This window comes from Pelecanus crispus, chromosome 2, assembly GCF_030463565.1.
Source record: "Pelecanus crispus isolate bPelCri1 chromosome 2, bPelCri1.pri, whole genome shotgun sequence".
In the NCBI taxonomy this organism is placed as follows: Eukaryota; Metazoa; Chordata; class Aves; order Pelecaniformes; family Pelecanidae; genus Pelecanus; species Pelecanus crispus.
Window position 1 is genome coordinate 129,572,689 of NC_134644.1, and position 23,390 is coordinate 129,596,078.

At 35.0% G+C, this 23,390-nt stretch overlaps 1 protein-coding gene across 1 annotated transcript in view; it reads left to right on the forward strand.

Moving 5' to 3' along the window:
- Positions 1–23,390, forward strand: part of SNTG1 (syntrophin gamma 1) — a 155,227-nt gene that overhangs the window by 117,385 nt on the left and 14,452 nt on the right. Inside the window, exons 14-15 of the mRNA XM_075705063.1 lie at positions 7,655–7,807; positions 13,765–13,857. Coding sequence (XP_075561178.1) covers positions 7,655–7,807; positions 13,765–13,857 — 246 coding nt within the window. The remainder of the gene's footprint in view (positions 1–7,654; positions 7,808–13,764; positions 13,858–23,390) is intronic.

Genomic DNA, 23,390 nt, shown 5'->3' on the forward strand with positions numbered 1-23,390 from the left:
ATGGAAAATATATGTTTAAATGACCCCTGCAACCTCCCTGTTGGTTAAAGGCATCAGCTTTTCCTTCTTCTAAGAAATTGTTTTTTGCTGCCTGTCTAGTTATGAGACCCTCAGTGGTGGTGTGACATTCTTGAAAGACAAAGCCAAATTCAAGTTTTAACATAAGGCAAAAGGAATGATGAAAAAGAACAGAAATAAGGTGTGAAATATAAATACTGAATGAGGATACTTGGAAAAGACAAGTATATGTCTTGCATCCCAGATGTTCAAGAGTTATCCAAAGTTTGAAAAGGTTTCCTTTCATTGACTTAGACTAGTCAGGGCATTTCTCAAGATTGGAGTGATGCATTATTTCAGTATTTTATCCACTAATATGTTCTGATACATCAATTTAAGTAGATTTTTCTGTACCTTTTTTTCTCTAATTTTTCAATTTTCTCTTATTTTCTTGTTACATTCTTTAATTATTTGATGTTTTTTTCATGTCTCTCTTTGTGACTATTGCAATAACTAAATTTAGTATAAGATGTTGCAGTTTTATTGCATAAAGAATTTAGGACTATAGACTTGCATGCAACAGTGATCACACTGTATTTTTTCACTGGATCTTTGTCCCATTCCTTATAGGAAATAAATTGTTCCTGCCTCAGGGACAACTATTCAAAATTTCCTTTGGTGCATTCTCTTCACAATGGAGGTCTACATATTCCTTTCAACAGCCAGAGCCAACACTAAAAACAAAAATATGAATTTCCTAAAAAATTTTTATTTTGTTGTTTTATGATAGAATCTTCTTTTCCACAGGTACTTTTGAATTTTTTTCAGAGCACTATTAGCACATACATGTAAAATAACATTTTTTACACATTAGCTGATACAAATGTGCTGACATACAGTTATCCAACACAAATGCTTTCACTATGCTACTCTAATCTATTCTCAGCTTGCCATAATATATTAACAAGCTATTTGAGTAAGGAATTCTGCTGAAAAAAGAAAAAAAAAAAGAAAAAGGGTATGCAGTCATGTAAGTAATGCTTTTATTATAATGAATAATCAATTTGGTGGCTGATTTTCCAGCCTTTTATTTAATCAGATTTAATTCTTATCCTTCCAATACTTGTGTCCCTCATGAGGAAGACCTTTAAGAGAACTTTTCCCACCTTTAAAACAAATGCATCTGAAGTTGGGAAAAAAACCACAGAACCCACAAAAATTTCACCATGTGAGAATTATAAGGACTTTTCTTCCACATAATTTCTCTGTCCACTTCTGGTTTTGAGTCACGTGCTTTTTTCTCTTCTTGAAGATGTACACAACCTGTTGAAGCAGAAATTGTGTATCCTATTCTCATTTCCCATGACTAGTAGCATAGCATCCCCTAACAGCTGGGAAAAGTAGGGAAGGTTCTTCTCTTCCTATACATCATGGGGATGGAGCATGTTCAGAATTAAATCTTCAAAACAGTAACAGCCAAATTTTGCCCAGAACATCTGAATTTTTCAGTAGATCTTAACTTGTATTTTTTTTCAAGGGCAGCAAAAGTTTCCTCCCATCCCTGAAGCAGTCGTTGCTGTTCCAAAGAACAGGGGCCCCACAGGAGCCTAAAAAGCAGTTTCAGGGGGTAATTCTGCTGGTCTGTTTGTTGTTTTTTTTTTTAACATGGACAAACTAATTTCATTCCTTTTCCTAATTTATTTCACAGAACTGATTCAGCTGTTTTAACTATAACATGAAAATAAAAATTATCCTCAGGCAGGCAACTAACATGGAAAAAAACCCCAGCTACAATTATTTAAATTTGAGAAAGTTGTAAACAAGGGCTCAGAATGAAAAGATAGGATCACTTTTTAGCATTGCTATCTATTATCATTATGTTTACTCTTCTGGGATCTGTTCTAAAACTTAATTTCCAGCAAATAATGCCTCAAAGTTTGGAGAGGTACAACACCTTAATAACTCTCCAAAGAGATGATCAGCACATTTTTTAATCACTGTTTGTAGTTACATTAGTCTCTGATTTCTCTTTAGCAGAAAATAACCACCAATGCTTCTCTGGAAAGTATTAGAATAATTTCTTTCCCCAAAAGATTAGTCTGTTTTATGAAAATTTTGAAAATTTTCCTCATATGGCATTAAAATAAACACAATTCTGAGTGGAGGTCATTAAGAAACAGGCACAATTATGGCACTGACTCAGGAGAAACCTGTGTTCAGACTCTTGCTCTGATTCAGGTCTTTGAGACTGCATCACCTTTTAATCAAGCAGAATAGGAAGTTAATTTCCTACTCAGGCAGAATAGGAAAGTAATTCTAGCTTACTGCTGTACCTAATAGGTTACAGGGAATGAATATTTCTATTTCTCTCAAGCAATCAGACAGGTCCTTCTAATGGAAATTTAATTGAAACTAAAATTTATCCTGTAATTATAATTATTTTTCCCCTTGAGAAAATATATTTTCATAAAATTTGGACATGGAAAAATATTCTGTCCAGTTTTAGTTTAGCTGGCATTCTGTGTTTATTTAAATTCATATATATATACACACATGTGCAATTTCAACATTTTTCTTCCATTTTTTAACATTAAAATTCAGAAGGGTCCAAATGAGATGAGATATGCACAAACACGTGCATGCCTGCATGGATCATTTTTGCTTTATTACTTGATTTATGAGGATATGCTGCAGAAGCAGTATCTTCTTTTCACTCTGGAGTGAATCTGTTCCCTGCTGCCTGTAAATGCTATTAGAACCATCTCCATAGCAACTAATGGTGATGCTCAAGAAAAGTGTTCCCAAAGTTTCAGATAAAGAAGTAGATCATTAGAATCCCTTAGAAAGAAGGATGTATGTTTATCTGGATGGAGCTGATAAGTGAAAGGAGACACAAACAGTAAAATAATCAAGGCACTGATGCCAGCAAGTGTAAAGGCATCATGTGATTAGTTTTTACAGTTGCCTCGGAGCTACTCTTGAATTGATGGGAGAATGCTTTTTGTCTTCAGAGAATTTAGGTGCTAGGTTTGAATCTTGGTTATGATAGGACAGATTTCTTTTTGCAGGACTGTCTAAACTAGTCAACAAAGAAAACAGGTTTTGTTTGTTTTCTGATCTGTGTGTTATTAAGAATTATTATAAATAATATCACAAACAGGAATATTTACCAAATTTTAACAGCTGAAATAAAATTATCTCAGAAGTCACGGTCTGTTTTGTCCGTTTAGGTATACAACTCTGACTAGGATGGTTTTGAACATCTTACATGAATTGTTGTTCATGTCAAAAACTGCTCAGCAGTGTCACTAATATTTACAGTTCCATCGCCAAATTACTCTGTATATTACATAAAACTTTACAGGTAAACCAGACTTCCAGAGAGTTCCCAAGCACCTCCTGGGTAAAAATCATGCTATGAGCATGAAACTGGTAGACCTAGCTTTGTTTTCTATTGCACAGACCTTTGCAGAATAGAACAACTCAACTCTCACTGACTATAGCAAAAGTTGAGGGTCTCTTGCATCTTAGAAGATTTAAACAACAGCCAAAATATGAGTATTTAATGCATTCATCATACATAAAATGAAAAGATACAAGTAATCAAAAAGGACCCGTGCAGCTTCTGGAGAGGACAGTCTTTCAAAAGAGAAAAGATTACCTCTGCAGAAGAGAAGGCGATGTCACTGCTTAGTGATAAAGAAGCATTCTGCCTTAATTTGATAGGACCTGCCTGATGTGCCATGCTTGGTTCCTTAGACAAATTCATTACTCTTGCTTAACATGGACATCATTATTAATTAGGCAAGTAGGAGTCATACCGTCCTGTCAGCAAAGATGCTGGATTGCCCTGAAGCTGGGTGTAAGCCAAGGACTTTCCTCACAGCCCATCCTTCAGCGGGACTACTTTCCTTCCAGTAGGGAATTAGCTACAAGTGTTGTGACTGTTCCTCTTCAGAGAATCTGTATTAATTCACATTGAGAACATCAGGGGCAAATGCTACAGCTAATCATTAACAGTATGAAAGAGTTCTTAAAAAATCAACACGAAATTGGCTCGTGTCCATCATTGACTAGTAAGTGATTATAAGAATACAGGGTCATAGCAGATTCTTAAATGGGTAGGATGACATTTTATATTTTAGCTGAAATAACCATTTGGTAAAAGTTAATTAATGAAGATTCCTGCTTAATCCAGACCTGGTTTTGAGACTCCTGACAGGTTTATCTTAAATTTGTAGAGATTTTTGGACAATTCTCAGTTGGATTCCTAAGAAAAAATTTTGCTTTAAATTCCTACCTTTACAAGGACATTTGGATAGCTATCTTTTAGCTTTAGCTACACATTGTTTCCTGCAGTTTTTCATTGTACAAATGGAAATATGGTTAGATCTATAAATTTGGAATACAGATTTCACTTTTTAAATGCCTGAGAACAAATGAAAAACTAAAGAAAGATCTTGTAGCAAAAAGGAACAGAGCAGTACTAAAGGGAACCCTGCACCAAATTATTTTAACAAGTAGAATGAAATACCACTAAGAAGGAAAGAAATACCTCATATGTATGTCAGCAATTTTTTAAAAACTGAAGTACAACATTTAAGTATATTTGACTTGAACTTCTCTTACCATGGACTTAACCATAGACAAGTACATACATTAGAACTAGTCAAAAAATGAAATTATTATTCTGTAGAAAATTATTATTTCTGTGGAAATGTTGAATTTTGTTTTCATTCCAAATAAGAACTTCACAAAATGTAAATTCCAATAATAAATGAGTACATTACATGTGTTGTTTGTCATAATATGATGTAGTAGTTGAAATATTCTAAAATTTTTGTATGTAAACCCCTGAGGGGAAATGCTACCTAGTATTGATTTGATCTTTTCTAAATCAAAGAATGCTCTCATTTTCATATATAAATAGCAAAAACATGGATTAATATTGTAGATCCCATTTAGCTCTTCTTTCTCTTTTCATCCTCTAGGTTTGATGTAATGCTTAATAAAATCTAGTACCATTATTGCTAGCAATGTTGATAATAAAGTACACAAACTTTCATTTAGTCACTTCAGAGACTTTTCTGAGATTTTTGTATTTTTCAAACACATTTTATCAGAGATCAATCTCAGTAAAACTTTTAGCTTTTCATTTTTCACAGTCTACACAAGAACTCCTCCCTTTTTCATAGCCAGCATATTCTTCTCAATAGGAAAAAAACCTGTAAGAATGGGAGAGTCTAACAATATAATTTAAAAGCATCAGACCTTAATTGTGCCCAGCTAAACAGAGATATGCATTCTGGAACCAAGCACTGCACTAAATTTCCTCCCATTTAAAAACAGGGGCTATTACTTCTATTGCTTTAATGACAGTGACTCCTGTGATCCCACATAGTGCTATAGTCTTGTTTCAAATAAGATTTAAGAATTTGCATTAGTAATAATTAATTATTCTCTACTGACTATTGTCAAGAATAGGTGAAGATGAGTTGAAAATATTTTTAGTTTCTTCTCAGGTTGTAGCTATGAAGAACTAAAACCTTCCCTGGGAAAGACGTGTACCTCACACACAAGTTTTGTCAGACTTCATGCTGAATACATCCATTTGGTTATGGACCATATTCAGTCAGGTGTAGCTCTGGGAGTGGAATGAGTTTAAGAGCCTGCTCAAGACCTGTTAGACAAGAAGTGCTGTTGTACTGTACAAAGTAGCTTTTCTTCCCTGGAGGAGAGAGGGTTAGCCAGTGCTTTTAGTCATCCAGTTCCTATTGATGGGGTTTGTAAAGTCAGGTGATAGACAATATGTTTTATGTTGCTGCACATATCCACAAGATGAAACATTTGTCACAGTGCTGCTGCTCTGTGCACTTTGAGTCTGAGCATGCAATAGACCGTAGGTGTCATTAACAACAACCTCGACATTATGACCTTTTTTTTGAATGCTGGTCAAAACATATTATGAGCAGAATTGACATTTCAGTTTTAGCAGAAGGACCTGAGTGGAAAGAAAAAAAAAAAAACAGACAAAAGTATTTGTCATAGGACATAGGCTATTATTTAGCTACATCTAACTAGTTCAACTGCACAGCCATCTGAACATTTGGAAAAAAATCTGTGAGAATATTAATTTTTTGGAAATGCTGTTTTTAAGATCTAGCAGCCTATGTTCATTCTGATTTTTCCATCCATGACTTAATGCTACTAAGCTTAGGACTTGATGGAAGTAAGGAAGGAGATTGTTCCACAGTGACCGGTCATTTTAAAATCTCAGCAACTCATTTTTGTCATGGTGATTGCAGAGAGAGGGTATGTAGCCTCCGTAGCTGATTCTTCTAGAAACTCTAAAGCACTTTTGAACCAGGAAGATTCATAAATGCATGCTGTACTGTCCTTCTTGAGCAGTTCTGTTACATGTTTACTGAATGAAAAGAAAGAGGAGAATAGCGCTAACTCTACCGTTGCCTACTTACCTGCCTGAGAGTAATAGTTTCATACAGATTTCTGTTTTATATTTATCCATTCTCAGTCAGCTTTAGGTTCCTGTTTCTATGCCCCAGAGAGAGCTGGTCTGAAAAATGCAAGGTGCTCTTCCAGCTTGTATCAGCTGGTTACGGTCCCCTTGGTCTATTTAAGTTGTGTAGAACCAGAAGGCAATACTGTCCTGTGTGCTCCTTTACTGATCTCAACTGTGCCCTGTGCTATGGGGTAGCACTGTGGAAATTGTACCGAAGCTATATATACCCAAATTTCCAGATGTATTTGCAAGGACAGCTAGTGAGCTTGTGGCTTGTGACAACTGCTTTGCCATAGTAGGGACAAAATTAATGCAAGTGTATTTTTCACAAGGACAAATAGCATGCTAGGATTTTAGCATAAAGCATCCTGTATTAAAAAAAAAAATAAAAATTGAAAAATATTTTAGTGATGGATTTCCTGATTAACTTGGTTATTCTTTGATTTAGTGCCAATTACAAATGCTAGAAATCATTAAATATTACATACTTTTAACCTGATATCCATTGTGTGGTGTTTTGTTGAAAGTAAAACAAAAGTAACTTCCTCCTCCAAGTCCAAAGGCAGCATCCTAGCCACTGGCAGCCACTATAGTCTCTACTGGCAGTATGCAGCTATATACAGATTTTATGTTGGATTTTGTAGCTTACCAGAAATACGAACTTGTTTTGTCTAGCCTCTGTAGGGAAAACAGGACAGATGGACTTTTCATACTGCTTAAATAAATCTCTTGCTTCCTTTGGCCAGCCTTCCAGAGTAGGGTGGGTGAGTCAAATAGGTCACAGAAGCTGATATTTGTGTTCTTCTCATGTGAATAGAAAGTTGACACCTTTTATAGAATTTATCTAATTTAAAAGTGTATAGCTGGTAACATTTTTGAGGAGTGATTTGTTAAAATATTGGAAGTTATGCAGATATGTTCTGTACCTTTCTGAATATAGGTGTCCTGTTTAAAATTAATTGAAAAGTCAATTTTTAGACCAAAACCCTAATTATCAGTTCCTCAGCTATCAGTAGTTACTACAGTGTTATACCATTAAAAATGCCATTTTAAAATGCTAGGTTTGAGGCATAGATATTTGCAATTAAAAATATTAATTGATGTATGCCAGATTATATAACTTCAGGTTTTCATCAGGACAGTGATCTACTGGACCGGCGGAAACATTGCTTCAGTGTCCAGTCTGAATCTGGCGAAGATCTTTACTTTTCTGTGGAACTAGAATCTGACCTAACGCTATGGGAAAAAGCCTTCCAAACAGCAACTTTTTTAGAAGTTGAAAGGATACAGGTGAGAACAACTGCCTTGCTGATAACCTTTTGGTACATTAACAAATTAGGTCTATATGAAATAATGATGCAATTTAAGAAATTCTCCGATCTCCTGCAGCTCTCAAATTATTATTGTTTTATGTATGTAATTGCATAAAACCCCTTTTGGTGCTCCCAAACAGCTTGCAATCTAACATTCAGAAGAGATCATCTCAAATACAATCTTTGGGTTATTATGACTAGGTGATACATGTTTGTTAACTAAAGTTCATGGACAGAAGAGGAAAAACAATCTATAGATCAGGGACAAAACCAGCTGTTGAGATATTCTAACATACTGTCTTACATGCTACTATTATTGAATAACATAAGACAACCTTGCAGGGATTAAATAGTCCTTGTAATAATCACGAATGGGAGTACACTGAGTGAGAGTACTTAGTGGATGCAAGCAAGAACGAAACTGTACTTCAGATACATTATTCTCTTTTCGCACATTTCTTGTTTCTTGTGTATTTACTCAATTGTCAGATGACAGAGCAGAGATGGATGACATTCAGGTAGAGATTACTAGCAAACTTTTACAGCAAAATTACATATCAGGGTGTTTAAAGATAGCTCTGCTTTTCTCACATGACCAAAAGGTCATGGTTTTTTGATTTAAAATAGGAGAAAAGAATTACCCACCACAATTATAATTCACCTAATCCTAGTTGTTATATTGATGTTCTAATCACAAAAAATACATGTGGTTGGAACAGCTTTAGTTGATGTTGCCATAAGTTATTCTCTATACACACCTACAAAAGACATATAAGCATATTAGCCTGTGCAAGTATTGGCTAATGCTCACTTTCCCTGCACTCATTTTCTGCATCCTTCTGGGAATGAAAGCACTGACAGTTTTTTATTTAGACAAATTGTTAGTTATATATTAGCCCTCTTCTGACATATAAGCCAACGCATGCAGATGGACTGAATTAGTATATACTAACGATGATCCATTTTGCAAAAACTACACTGCTGTCAGTTTTAATGCATATTACCTGGAGAAGGAGTTGAAGAAGGTTCAAGTTTTATCTGTAAATTCATGCACTCTGCTACCTTTTACAGGAGCTATTCTTACCTTTTGAACTCTGATTGTTGTGCTGAAAAATATAAGTGTAGTTTTTCTGTATAAAAGTTGCAACAATATATGTATCCTCTGGTACTAAATATTTGAGATGCTTTGTCTTTCTCATATAACTGACTGCAACATTGTTTGTAGGAGCACTACTGTGCCATCAGTAAAAGAATATATGGCAATTTTCTTCACTAACTTTTAGCCTAGAAGCCACTTCATATTTGTTCTTCTCTAATATTGATTCATACTGTAGCATTCCTAGTTTAGATTTTTTCTCCGGGGTTTTAGAATTACATTTAGTCAAAATTGCTCCCATGTTTCCCCAAAAGAATTTCCCTAATAATCTTAACTTCAGATTAATCTTAACCTTTCCACCTTTCTTTTCATGCTACTGATGTTCAGAGTAGCAATTATGAACTCAAAGTAATGATTTCCTGGGACTGATTGATTATAGCAAAATTGTGAAAGTGGACAAACAGGCTTCTCATGATAGATTATTATTGTGGAACTCACAGTTATGATTTTGCCTTTTTTCCTTTATTTTCTTGCCTTTCTATATCTCAGTTTGGAAAAAAAATAGAATATTAATTTTTAATATAACTGGTCTTGGCCTCCTCATTTTTCTTTCAGCAATCCGTTGCTGTTTTCATCCACCAATTTGCAGATTCAGATAAAATCTGATTCGGCTAAGTAGTGGCGTAATTTGTCTCCAATGAGTTATTTCATTGCTCTGTGAGAAAAAATGGTGACAGGTTCAAAATTGAGGTATCAAATGTACATTTTTACTAAAATTGTGTTGTATGAAATCATATACATATGAATATTCATATTTCATGTGAATGATAATCCAGCTGTGTGCAGGTTTGTCTTCCAATGAAATCATATAATTTTGAAAATATAACTGCAGTTTAAAATCACCATTTAAAATTATTCAAATGTGTTGTGTACTGTTCCATAATCATACAAATAATAACAGAGTTACTCAACGAGTATAAATTGGCATTAACATCCATGAGAGGTTAATCAGTGACCTATTCTGATGTAATTTTAAAGATTACATCACAAATTAAAATATTTTAAAAACACCTCACTATAAATATGTAATAAATTCTGTTTAAGCGTAATTAATAGCTTCTGCCAGAGGTGTATCAGAAACAAAAATTATGCAGGTTTTTTATTAGGAAAGAAATATATTAGAGGAGAGGTAGTCAAACTGATAATACTTTAGGAATAATATGCTGTACAATATTGTAGTGGTGCCATTGTGGTGAGTTACAGTCACTTTTTAGTTAGTTTTCTTCAGAGTAGTAAGAGATGCTAATCCATTTTCATAATTGCTTATTAAAAGAAAAAAATTATAGTTGAAATGGAGATCCTTTTTCCTTATTATCTCACAGCATTGTCATATGAAGAATCTGAGACTACTACAGCTTGCATAATGATGTGAATTATATGTGAGTGTCAGGTTCCCTTTGTGTTCCTGCTACTTTATGCTAAAATTTTCACCACTTCTATCATGAATTTTTTTCTAGCTGTCCTTCTGGTTTGTATTGTAGTTATTTGTTCCCTAATATAAGGCTATTGTGTAAGCTGCTTTGTGTTACGTTACTTTAATATTTGCCTCCATTGAACTTGAATCTGAGTTTGAAAGTCAGAAGTAAATTTTGACTTATAGTATGGTTTCCCTTAGCCTCAGAGATAGGTTTACAACATATCATTCTTTCCATAATTTAAACTGTGTATATAGAGGGAGTAGAACTTAAGGAACAACTTTGGGTTGTCTCCTTCAGCCCCTGCTGAAGTAAGTGATGAAATATCTTCTGCTTCTTTTGGGAGGAGGATGATTCAGTTCTCATAAAGTTTTCATGAGGTCTATGTGAGAAATCAGCAACCAAAGCCAAACATCCACAGTATATATTATTAATAGTCACTTTTAATGATTTAAAGTGTTTGTTAAATGTATAAGAAATTTTAAATTATCAAGGCTGCTGGGAAGAATTTCTGCATTTTGTTTTCTTCAGTTCTCTGAATTAAAAGACAATTTAAAGAAAATAAAGACGAGCAAAATGATAACAGAGTTAACAAGTGTCTGAAAGTTCACATTCCTTCTCAGACCTGTGACCAGAATCATGTGCAAGTGCATACAACACGTGCATAAAACAAGCAACATTCTTCCCCAAAGAAACTAAAATCATGCCGCCCAGAGATCCTTTTCTTATTCTCACATTTTTGCTTCTCTGAATTGTTTTGAACATCATGGAATACATGGTCCGAGGGCATAGACTGGTCTTATGTATAAGTAAAGAATAAGTAAAGAACCAGCTACTACTGGTGGTCTGCACCTTACAATGCAGTTTCTTCCTACCATTAACCATCAGCTGAACTAGGTGATATTTCTTCATAAACTGTGCACGGCCTTTTGTAGAAAGAACCTTCAGTCTGGGAAGCAGGTTGCTTTTTCGGTGCAGCATTGAACCAAGACTATTATGTCCTGTTTCTCATCAATCTTAACTTCTCAGTGAGGCTAATTAGCCCAGGCACAGTGCTGTACCTAAGCAGAGGTAGCTGTGCCAGCTCAGCATGGTGCTGTAATGCGCATTGTAGGTTGACCTCTGGTGTTGAGGTGGGAGGTCAGATGATTTATACAGCAGTACATATTTGAGATCCGATATACTGTCTCCTTGCCAAATTTTAATTCTCAGTAAAGACTCTATATCTTTTCTAGATATCTTGGAGGTCTACAAATAAAAATGTAGTTTACATCTTGTAGGAAGTTAGCAAGATAATTCTACAAAACTGTACATTTTTTGCTTTGCATGCAAAACCTGAACATTTTTGCATATGTGAATTCGTTAAGTAGTAAGTTACTGTGAAATATATTGCTTTACACTCTTTTCTTCTACTAATGAGAAGTTGCCAAAGGCAATATCCTCTTCTTTTCTAAGAACACTGATTTACGATTAAAGTTTACATATTCATAGCAGTTTTATGGTGTAGCCGCTCCAAAAAAAAGCCACTTTTATTTGTTAATATAAATACCATATGACTGCAACTCCACAGAGCTAAATCATAGCTTTTGTAAGTAAAAATTTTGTGTGTGTATACATTAATAGTTATAATGACCAAGTGCACCTCTATACTGTATGAATTCAGGTTTTATACATGTAATGAAGTACATAAAGTTCTTTAAGTGTTGGAAGCTACAAGAATAGACCAATCACTGCTTTCCACCTCAACAGCAGCAGTAGGAAACCTTTCATTTACTGACGGACAGTTATAGCTTTTGAACACCTTTGGTGGATCACACTAACGTGATTTACTGTTACTCAGCAATAATGCATAATCATCTTGTAGGGCACGTACCACGGACTGTTTTTACTTCTGAGCTATAGATGGCCATGCTTTGTCTACAGACTGGCTTAAACACTGCACTTGTGCCCCACTGATAACTAGCAGAGACTTTCCTTCAGCTTCAGTGATGGATATCACTGTGTTTGAAGCCTGGATTCTAGAGCTCCAAGGTGTGTGCACAAAGATTAACCAACAACTGTTTGCATGTAGTTGAGACCTGATTTGATCAATGAAAGCAATTCACTCAAATATTTCAGTTTCAGAAAATAAATCTATATTGCAGTGTAAGAAAGTCAAATTTAAAATAACAAAAGGATCTATACAGCTATGAACATTACAATTTTCTTCCATTATAATACCTATTTCAACTCTTAGAAGCTGCTAATGAGCCTTTCAGCTTCTTGTATTCTGAGGAAGACCATTTAGAATCCAAAGAGCCCACCCAAAGAATATATCAGTAAAGGCATGTGATTTACCCTTGATAATCCAAAATAATAATACATGCTTTTGTAACACTGATAATTTAGTAACTTACATTGTCCCCATGTTTACAATTTATATTCTGGTTCTTTGACACATTATAGATCATGGAAGTCTTTGTTCTCATTTCATATATTTAGTGGCTACAGCAACATTTGAAGAATATAACTATATTTCATGTAATTTGGAGAATAAAATTTCTATAAAATAAGAATGATTTCTTTAAAGAATTTACATCAGATTTGGAAATGTTTTAATTTTTTTAATATATTTTGTGATGAAAAATACAAGTTCGTTATTTTGTACCTGAAGCCAGCCTTCAGGCACAGCAATAGTTTTGAACCTGAAAATTACACTAATAGATGTCTCACAGTATGTATTGAAGTGTGATGTTATGGAAATAAACAGATGCATAGATATAAAAATCATAGAATGAGAAAGTCTTTCATGATTTCAAGGTTTCTCGTAGAAACTTTTGAGATATATTGGTCCACTAGCTGAAGCAAAAGAGATATTTCATATGGTTATGTCAATTTGTATGTGGTATGAAATACTACATTTTTCACTGAGATTTAGGACAACACAAAACCACAATAAACAGCATACCAAAGAGATATTTTACAAATGCATTTATTTTTTCTTAAAAAGCTAAAAGGAATATCTTAATGTTAGAGGAAGTTACCGGGTCCCAAAGCAAATAAAGGAGTTTGAAAGTAATGAAACTTCCCTTTTAGCAGTTGTCATTGGTAAACCACTGAGGCAATTCTGATTCTGATTTTTTTTTTTTCCCCTAATAGAAGTAAAGTAACTTTTACAATACTTAGAAAACTTCATCACTGATGTAAATCATTTGGTTTGAAATACACTGGCAATAAATTGACCTATTTACATGCAAATGATATTTCTTATAATAATTTTGAGATATATAAACATTAGAATAAAGACACAGAAATACTGGTCCTAGAAAGAATTTGAAAAAATGTGTTCTGTGGTACCTACCTTCTCTGATTTTTCTTTTGCAGTGCAAGACATATGCCTGTGTTTTGGAGAGTCATCTTATGGGACTTACCATTGACTTTAGCATGGGCTTTGTCTGTTTTGATGCTGCCACAAAGGTAAAGTTCTAAGACTTGTTTCCATCACATTATTTTTATTCCTCATTTTTTCTTATACTTTGGGATAAGTAGTACATCCTTAAAATGTACTTCTTTTTGCTATCGCAGCATATGATCTCTTGTCAAATCTCTTGTGCTTTAGTTTAAACTTGGGGGTGATTTCTCAACGATGTGAGAAGTTGTATTCTGTTATGTGCTTGTTATTGAAAAGTCAATAGCAATATCAATCTGAAACAAGCAGTAAGTCTTCATTCTTTAATTTCACATGAAAGCCCAGACTGATTCAGTTTGATATTTCTGTCTCTGGTGCATCCTTGGTTTTGAGAGGAAATGATCTTCTTGGTTTCAAGCTGATCTGTGAGCTTCAAAAAGAACCTGCCTTTCTCTTCTCCTGCTTCATGGGTAGGAGTGTGTGTTATTACAGCAATTCTCATTTTATGTTTTAGATATTTTTTTCAGGTGTCTGTAAAAAGAGAAATCAGCCATGGTCTGTGTGTCTCATGCTTTTCCTGACAGGCTTAAAAAAGCTCAGTACAGCTGATGAAATTGTTTGCTATTGAATAATATGGCATCAATTTCCAGATTATATTCATGCAGGTCCAAATCCCAGTAAAATCATCAAGAGTCTACGTATGTTTGTATGTTTGCATTTGAACTAATTGCTAACAAGTACTAAAATGTAACCAGGCTTTATTGCTACTACTTGACACTGCTCTTGTGGGAGAATGTGAAATATTTTTTCCAAGGTCCACTTTCTTCAATACCTGTTTGCCTTTGAGATGCTGCAGCATTGCCACCAGCAATTGCTGAAAATGCCCTTTTGAAGGGTGTGGTACCCTTTCGGTATGTCCTTAGAACATGTACAGCAGATTTCCAGATATAGAAAAAAGCTCTAGTAGTTGAGATATAACTTCACTGTCTTGCTTTCTCAAATAAGTCATTGTGCCTTTTGAGTTGTATGAAATTTCTGGAGATGCCATCTTGGTGAACAATATTACTTACCGACCAGATTCTTCTTTGACCTCACAAATAGATTTTTAATTTTTTTTTCTTCCATAGCAAAGAACAGAGAAATATTTAAAGTATTAAAATTGACTACTGAAGCACTAAGGCAATTGTTAGCATTGCCAGATTTGCATTCAGCTCTTCTCTCATTTTCCTGATGCTCCATGTTCCCTACCAATTCACATAAGTAGTACTAAAAATACATTATAAACTCATAACACTAAAATAAGTGCAGCAAAAAATTAGCATCTAGCTTCCATTTCAAGCCAGAGAAGTCCTGACTGGGTAGGTTGGGAACCTACTCAAACTAAAACCACACTGCACAATCAAGTAGCAGAAGATCCACAATGCAAGACCACTGGACTGAAGCTTTGATGACTGGATGACAAATAGAAGAAAGACAAGAAGGAATTTTCCATCTTCCAGGTCTCCCAAGATTGAGAAGGCCCATAAAGCATTGCAAAAGTATGAGGCAATTTTACTGTTTTTCCTCTTCCCTTCATCTGTAAAGCCGTGAAACAATGGAATGAACCTGTTCCTTCTGGGGTGGCATCTAGCTTCAACATCCAAAAAGTTCTGAAATTTTAAGCCAAGCATTAACTGAGTGTCTGGGGATCTTGCGGGTCTAAATACTGATGAAAGAGGACACATTTACAGAATCTGAAAGAGGTTTCATCAAAGTATGCAAAGGTAGCGGATGTGTGAAGGGATTTCCTTCAGGAAAGGAAAGGCTTCATAGGCATTGTGTGGACAGAACGGACAAGTGTAGACTTCCTCATGAACTGGAAGAAAGACTTTTTTTTTTTTTTTAAGTGAATAAACTGTAGTTGTAACTAGAGAAAGTGTAGTACATTTTGCATCATCTGCAACTGACACATTGTGCTGCTCCTGCTCCTTCTCTCTTGCCAGCCTTGCAGGGGGTAGCAGCCCACAAAACATTTATCTGACCCAGACCAGCCTTAGAAATCTCTCAGTTGGTACCGCTTGTTCACAACACTTACATACAGGCTGCAAGGAAGAGCAGGGGGCTCCTGCTGATCTGTCAAAACTATCACCAATCCCCTACTGTGTCACTCTGGTCCTCAAAGCTCCTGACACCATCCATGAGCTGCAGGCTGTGGCAGAAGCAATTCCCCCTGAAGAAATACTCTTTCCCATTTGTCAGTGCTACACTTATCTCCTAGTTTCCCTTCCACCTTTTCTACTTGTTTTCTCTGTATTTCTTGCACTTTCTGTGTTTTCATTTTAAAGTGATAAAATCAATTTTGCCTTGATGCTTGCTGATTTTTCTTTTGAAAGTGAGTTTTATTTTCTTGAATGGAAGGAGGGACTATGCTGGTAAAGGTCAGGAGTCAGTACGTGGAGAATCCTGAAGGTTTCAGGGTTTGTTTCATTTTTCTTTGATACAGAAAGACAGGCAAGCAGAGAGTACAGTTTAAGATAAACGCACTGTGTTAAAAATGCCTGATCTATTAGATAGTATGCATACAAGAGACATGCCACATACTAAGCCATTAGGTATGCATGGAGAGCCATAGTATGCATGGAGAACCTCTACACTGGAAATTCAGGAAAATGAATGGATAGCAATAACTGAGACTATTAAATTCATTATAGACATAATAAGAAGACCTCTAGACCTTTTTTTTTTCTTACTTACAAGTCAAGACCTCCCAAAATGGAGCCTTTAAAACATAAAACCCACAAGAATCACAAATATTTTAGTTCTATAAGCAATACACAAAAGCTTCTTGGAGAATGTTCTTCTGGTGAGTGTCATTAAGAGCTATGTGTCACATATGCTAGTCATACTGTCTTGCAGGTCTTCCTGTCACTGTTCACCAGTCTTTGGGAAAACTCCTTCATTCATCTCTGTCCTGGTTTCGGCTGGGATAGAGTTAATTTCCTTCCTAGTAGCAGGCACAGTGCTGTGGTTTGGATTTAGTAGGAGAAGAATGTTGATAACACGCTGATGTTTTTAGTCATTGCTAAGTACTGCTTATGCTAGTCAAGGACTTTGCAGCTTCCCATGCTCTGCCAGGCGCACAAGAAACTGGGAGGGGGCACAGCCAGAAGAGTTGATCCAAACTGGCCAAAGGGCTATTCCATACCGTATGACGTCATGCTCAGTATAGAAACTGGGGGGGGGGTGGCCAGGGAGCAGCGATCGCTGCTCGGGAACTGTCTGGGTATCGGTCGGCGGGTGGTGAGCAATTGCATTGTGCATCACTTGCTTTGTATATTGTTATTATTATTATCATTATTATACTGTTACTATTAGCATTACTATTTTACTTTATTTCAATTATTAAACTGTTCTTATCTCAACCCAGGAGTGTTTCTCACTCTTACTTCTCCAATTCTCTCCCCCATCCCATCAGGGTAGGGGGAGTGAGTGAGCGGCTGCGTGGTGCTTAGTTGCTGTCTGGGGCTAAACCACGAGAATCTCACAAATGTTTCACAGAACATATAATGCAATTCTTTTAGTGCCCCAAAATTCACTGTATTCTTCTGTTACCAATTAAAAAGCACATCATCTAGAAATAAAAAAAAAGTCTAACAAAACCAACAAAGACTCTGCAGCTCCCTTCAAAGTTAAGGTTTTGTACACACAAATACAGATGCACATTTTTTGTGACTTGAATGGAAGTTGTACATAAGCCAATCAAATGAGAAACTCTCCAGGTTTTCTAATCAGATAGAACAGTATTTGTTGTCAAAAGATTCCTTAAAAAACTTTTTCAAGCTTCTGATATGTAGTCACTTAAATAAATTGTGTAAGCATAAGTAAACTTCCGCATAAAATTCACAAAAAAGATTCTACATAGAAAATATTTACATATAAAGGAGGTAAAAATATTATTTTTAACTTCTCTACATATTATTTGAAGCAGATTGTGTTACCTTAAAACTTCCAGTGTTGTAAGCAGAATGCAGTTAGTATCCTCAGAAACCTACATGCAGTGTTGCACCTTAATTACTTTGTATGTTAGAATAAAGTATAACATCATGGATAAAAAAGAGGATGTACTGTTTTGTTAGGTAATCTGGCATTAGGCAGTGTGAGAAGATAAGGGTGGCTCTAATACAATTGCATCGGAAGAGAAGAGAAACAATACTGTAAAATGCAACATAATCTGTTACCATGTGACTGCTACAGTTGAAATTGTCAAACAAGACATAGGATGAAAACTTGCCTCAAATCTGCCCTAAGTGCATCAACCACATTTTAATGAGTACCTAAATGGGAAAACCATTACCTACTCTCCATCATTTTATGGAAAGATAAAGGTTGCAATTCTCACAGCCAAAAATTTATTCAGATATCTTCATTATGATGATAACAGGTGTAGGTTGTGTCTATGCTGGTAATGTTCTTCAACAATATTGCTATACTCACATAAGCCAAAACATAAACTAGAAGTGTTTAGTCACATAAGCTAAAAGTGTTATTTCTCCACCTAATGAAGGAGTTCATATGAAGCAGGAGTTCAAAATTTATTTTCCAAGAAAGATCTGAGAAAACAATGAAAAATGGAAAACAGTTTGCAGGACAAGGAAAACATGAATAAAACTTAAATTAAATTATCCATATCTTATTAATATTTACATATACATTTGTGTATTAAGACTGTACAAAAGTCCTAGCAACTGTCACATGAATTAACAAACAGTATTAAAGACAAAAATGATATTTACAATGTCATACTGTTCATGAAAAATATATTTACGTCTAATTATTTATAAATTGTATGAATTTTTACAATCAGTATTTGAAAAATCAGTACAAACTATTATCTTTCCACTTCCAATGATAGGACATCCACAACTTCTTGGAGCAACCTGTTCCAGTGTCTCACCACCCTCATAAAAAATTTCCTCCCTGTGTCCTATTTAAACCTACCCTCTTTTAGTTTAAAAACATTGCCCCATGTCCTGTCACTGTAGGCCTTGGTAAAAAGTCTTTCTCCATCTTTCTTATAAGCCCTCTTTAAGTTTTGAAAGGCTGCAATAAGGTCTCCCCAGAGCCTTCTCTTCTCCAAGCTGAAGAACGTCAACTCTCTCTCAGCCTTTCTTCACAGGAGAGGTGTTCCAACCCTCTGATCATTTTGTGGTCCTCCTCTGGACCCGCTCTAAGAGGTCCATGTCTTCCTTGTACACGTTAAATTTTATTATTTTGCCACTACTCATACCAAATTCAACCACCCTTTTTTGGGTAAAGCTTAACTTGAAGCCATATTCTATAGACTTCGGAGTTCAATGTCAGATAATTCATTCAGTCCATCTCTCACTTCTCCCAGAATAATACTGCACATGCAAAATCTTTTAATGAATTCACAGGGGGTCTTGGACAAGTACTTGGAGGACAGATCTAATGAATATCATTAAATATTTTTGTTTATTATTTATTTATGACATTTTCATGTTACCCAGAACACCAAGCTCAAGTAGTAGTATCTGAGGACACCTGAGAAGTCCTGTCTTATGTTTTGATGCATCGGGGTCGTCAGTAAATCTTCAGGCAATTTGTATTTTATACTTAACACTGTGCTCATGGTATTTTAAGTTCTCTTTCTTAATCGCTATTGAATTGACTGTGAACTATTTTGAATAGTGAATAATCACTAATAAATTGAAGTGAAGCCAAGTTCTTCCACTCATGTTTTTAACAGTTGTTCAGCTATTCCAATATTCAAGTTATTTAAGCAATGAAACAATATTTAAATTGTTTTTCCCTCTTATATTTCACGTTAATAGGTTTTTTTCCCAATATACCTAACAAATTGCAGTCAAAATTTCACAAATGTTCTAAAACCCAAACTCACTACCAATGCCCATGAACGAGTTTATAGAGGGTAATGACTCTCATTATGCTTATGGTTTCCAGACAAAAGCGTACAACCCTGTGTGGCTTGTTTCCATGTTTACTGTCATTTAATCTTTATATAATACTTAACTATGTAAGTCAAAATTAGTGGTTAAAAACTGTCATCTGTGCTAAATGTATTTCAAGTCGTACACATCATAGTTTGATAAAAACAATGTTTCTATGTCTGCACAGAACTATGATAAATATGAGTACACAAAGTCTTAAACTGAGCTATTCAGAACAAATCTGTACTGTGATGTGATTATAACAGCACTGGCATAAATCATAGCCATTTCTGTGGCATATCCCCTGCTTTCTGTTACTCATTTTCTGACTGATAGCTCATAGAGCCAACAGCAGTTTATCATTTGGAGCATTTGCTGTTGTTTTATAACAAACCATTGTGATTTTCTGAAAAGACAATGAACAGTTTTTAAGACTGCCTAGTTAAATCAGATTCTTCCAACATTTCAGAAAATAATTTCGTAATTCAACTAAACAGTTTGTAAACTAGCAAATATAATTACGAACACAAAAGAATTTTTCTCCCTGCACATTAAAAAGTAGTAACATGTATATTTGTGTTCTTGTTCTTCTGTAGCACTCTCTAGACCCAAAGCTCCAGTGCAAGATGTCATCTTTTTTTTCTTATTAACGATGTATAGTTTGAAGAGTATTGTGACATACAGGCCAAGCAGACACTGGCAAATGTTTGACTATGATTAATTTCTACTATGTAGTCCTTCATTTGCAGTAGTGATATACCTGGGGTGAAAAGGCCACCTGCCTCCTGTGTTGGCATACATGTAAGTTTAAATCTGGTCATTAGTGAGTGTCCCCACAGCATCTCTTCCACTGGGGACTTCAAAAAAAAGTCCACCAGCTTTAATGCAATTTCATTTGCATTGTTTGAAATAGAGATGTTGAATAACATCCTCTTACTGAACTTCCCTCTTTCTGCCTTGCTGATATTCTACTAAAAATGAATTTAATTTATCTTTGTGAATACCATTTAGATATTCTCCTTTCTCTTGGCTGTCTAATCAAGTTTTCCAGATTCTGTTTAGTTACTCCTTGCACTACAAGGTGTCTTAGTATACAGCATCTACTCCAGACATAAATTTTCTTTCGAGATGTTTTAGTTGCTAAATGTTCTTCTTTTAAATTATGAAAATTCTAAAAAGGTGCAAAAAGTTCTGTTGCAGGTGTTAGAAGTTATAAACCAAATTTTACCCTAGGTCATTTTTGCAGCATTACATATTAATGTCTACTGAGGAAAACATTTCTCCCAAGTGCTGCACAATTACAGCACATCAATTCAGGTCCTACATTTGTCTAACATTAGCCAGCATATAGACATAAATGTTTTAATGAGCAAATATAACTCTTTTGTGGACGATTTATGTTAGGTATGGACATACACAAATATTATGACAAGCATTTATAAATAAGGTTTTGCAGCCAGTGTAGCCATCTTAAGAATTAAGGATGGAGACTGATAGATTAAAAAGCATAACAAGACATGTACAGAAGTTCATCTAACTACTATTCTGAAAGTCATCCAATGTATAAAACTAGTTACCCAAGTGGCATTCAATAACTTATTTTTAACATGCTTATAACAAAAAAAAATTTCTACTTTTCAAGTGTATGTGTGTATATACATAGACATATGTATGTTATATATGTTTCTGTTTATACTGAAATATTCATTAAAATTTTCTCTAATGTGCATATTTGCATCATAGCTTGTATGAATAATATATGTATGTGTTTGTGTGAGTGTACATTGCAATATACCTACCCGTGGAAAGTGCTATGTCTGTACTCCATCACATTTACTGCTCACTAAAGCAGCAGTCAAAAATATATATTTGTCAGAAGAGAAAAAAATCATCCCTTATAAGACTGAAAATAAATTAAAGTGATGCTGAATTATATGGTGATGCTAGAACAAAGTAACAAAAGGCTCCATAACAGCTCATGAGGTGCATATCAACAAAGCTCAATCTACCTGTCATCTGTTCTCTCGCAGACACTTTGCACGCTTCATCAAAAAAGAGAATACACTGTAAACAATAAGTAGCAAATACCTTTAATTTGTTTTTTATACCAAAAGGCTACTAAATAACACAAAACAGAATTTCTCTTAATTTCTTTAGGAGCAAACTCAGTGTTTTCTAGAGGTAGATACCTTAAGGTCTGTCTCTTCATACATATACGGTACACTGAAATAAAACAGCATGTAAAAAACCCTTGATATCCAAAGTTCAGTAATAGAGAAGGCAGAAGGAAACCAGGCTGACTTCAAGGTGGAGATTTAATAATGTAACTCTTGTGAACAATTATTTATTCCATGTTTAGAAATTGAAATGCTGAACAAATAGCTTCTGTAACTTTAACATAAGCCAGCAAGCATGGTTCGTAGGATCTTATGTACTGTGGCTAGAAACAAACAAAGGTTGGTAGGTCATCCATCAGTACTAAGCAAATAAACTGCAGTCTTTTAACATTTGATGTAACTTCAGTAATGGACAAGAACAGTTATTTTGTTAGGGCTGACTTTCTTGCTTTTTTCCTTTGCCTCATTTTTGTTCTTTATCCTCTGTGTCCTCCCCTGTCTTTCCTTTTACAGTTATAAAGCCACAGCAGCTGACAAAGGAAATTGCCTTGGACCATAATTCTTTTGTAGTAACACACTCTCCAGAGATTGGTAACACAGTAGAACTGAGCATGAACAAGATCTTAATCCTACTCAGTTCCCTACTGCTGATATCAGTATGGACAAAGTGTCACTTTGCAAGAATGCAATCTTTCTCAATTAGGTATGAGACAAACAGCCAAATTAAGGTGTATCCCAGGTGCCTGAAGACCCAATTACTTTTATTCTTGAAAATAAGGACCTACAAGTCATCTACTCTTGATTTAGTTTGACTTATAGGACTTATTTTAGTCAGATGAACAAAGAACATTAGCTTGAAAGGTGTCCTCTGAAATTTAGCATAATTCTGTAATATATATAGTATAAAAATTGCCTTTAAAAGCTAAACAGAAGAATGATTTAAGAAGTCAGACTATCAAGAAAAAAAGAGTCAGTGTTGGTAAAGTACAGCTACAGCTTTTTGAAGATGAGATGGAAAAGACAACAAAGGGATTTGCTGAAACCAATATTTGAAAAGTGACCTCTGACATCCTTTCCTTAATAAAGATGGTTTATATTTATTTACTCCACCATTTACAGGTGGTCTGAGAGGTAGCTATCTAATCATTATAAAAGACTGGTAGACTCATTCAGGTTTTTTGCAAGCATCCTACTGAAGGCCAAACTTCTTTTGCTATTACATAATAAAACCTGTATGATTCATGTCAATGGAAAGTATAGTAAAAACCTGTATTTGGTGATGTGCACTGGCAGGTGAAGTGATGCCATTGCAGTATGTGGTGCAAACACTATTTCACAAGTTCATTAAGTGTAAATGGTCTTTTTGCAAGAACAGAATTGGTCCACAGTGCATAATCCAATATAGAAGAAGCAAGACTGTTTAATAACAAACTGAAGGTAGTTCATCACTGAAGCATTGGACACAAATTAATTCTGTTCTGGTTGGAGACTCTCATGTTGACAAAATACAGCTTTTCTTTCCTAGTGCCAATGCAA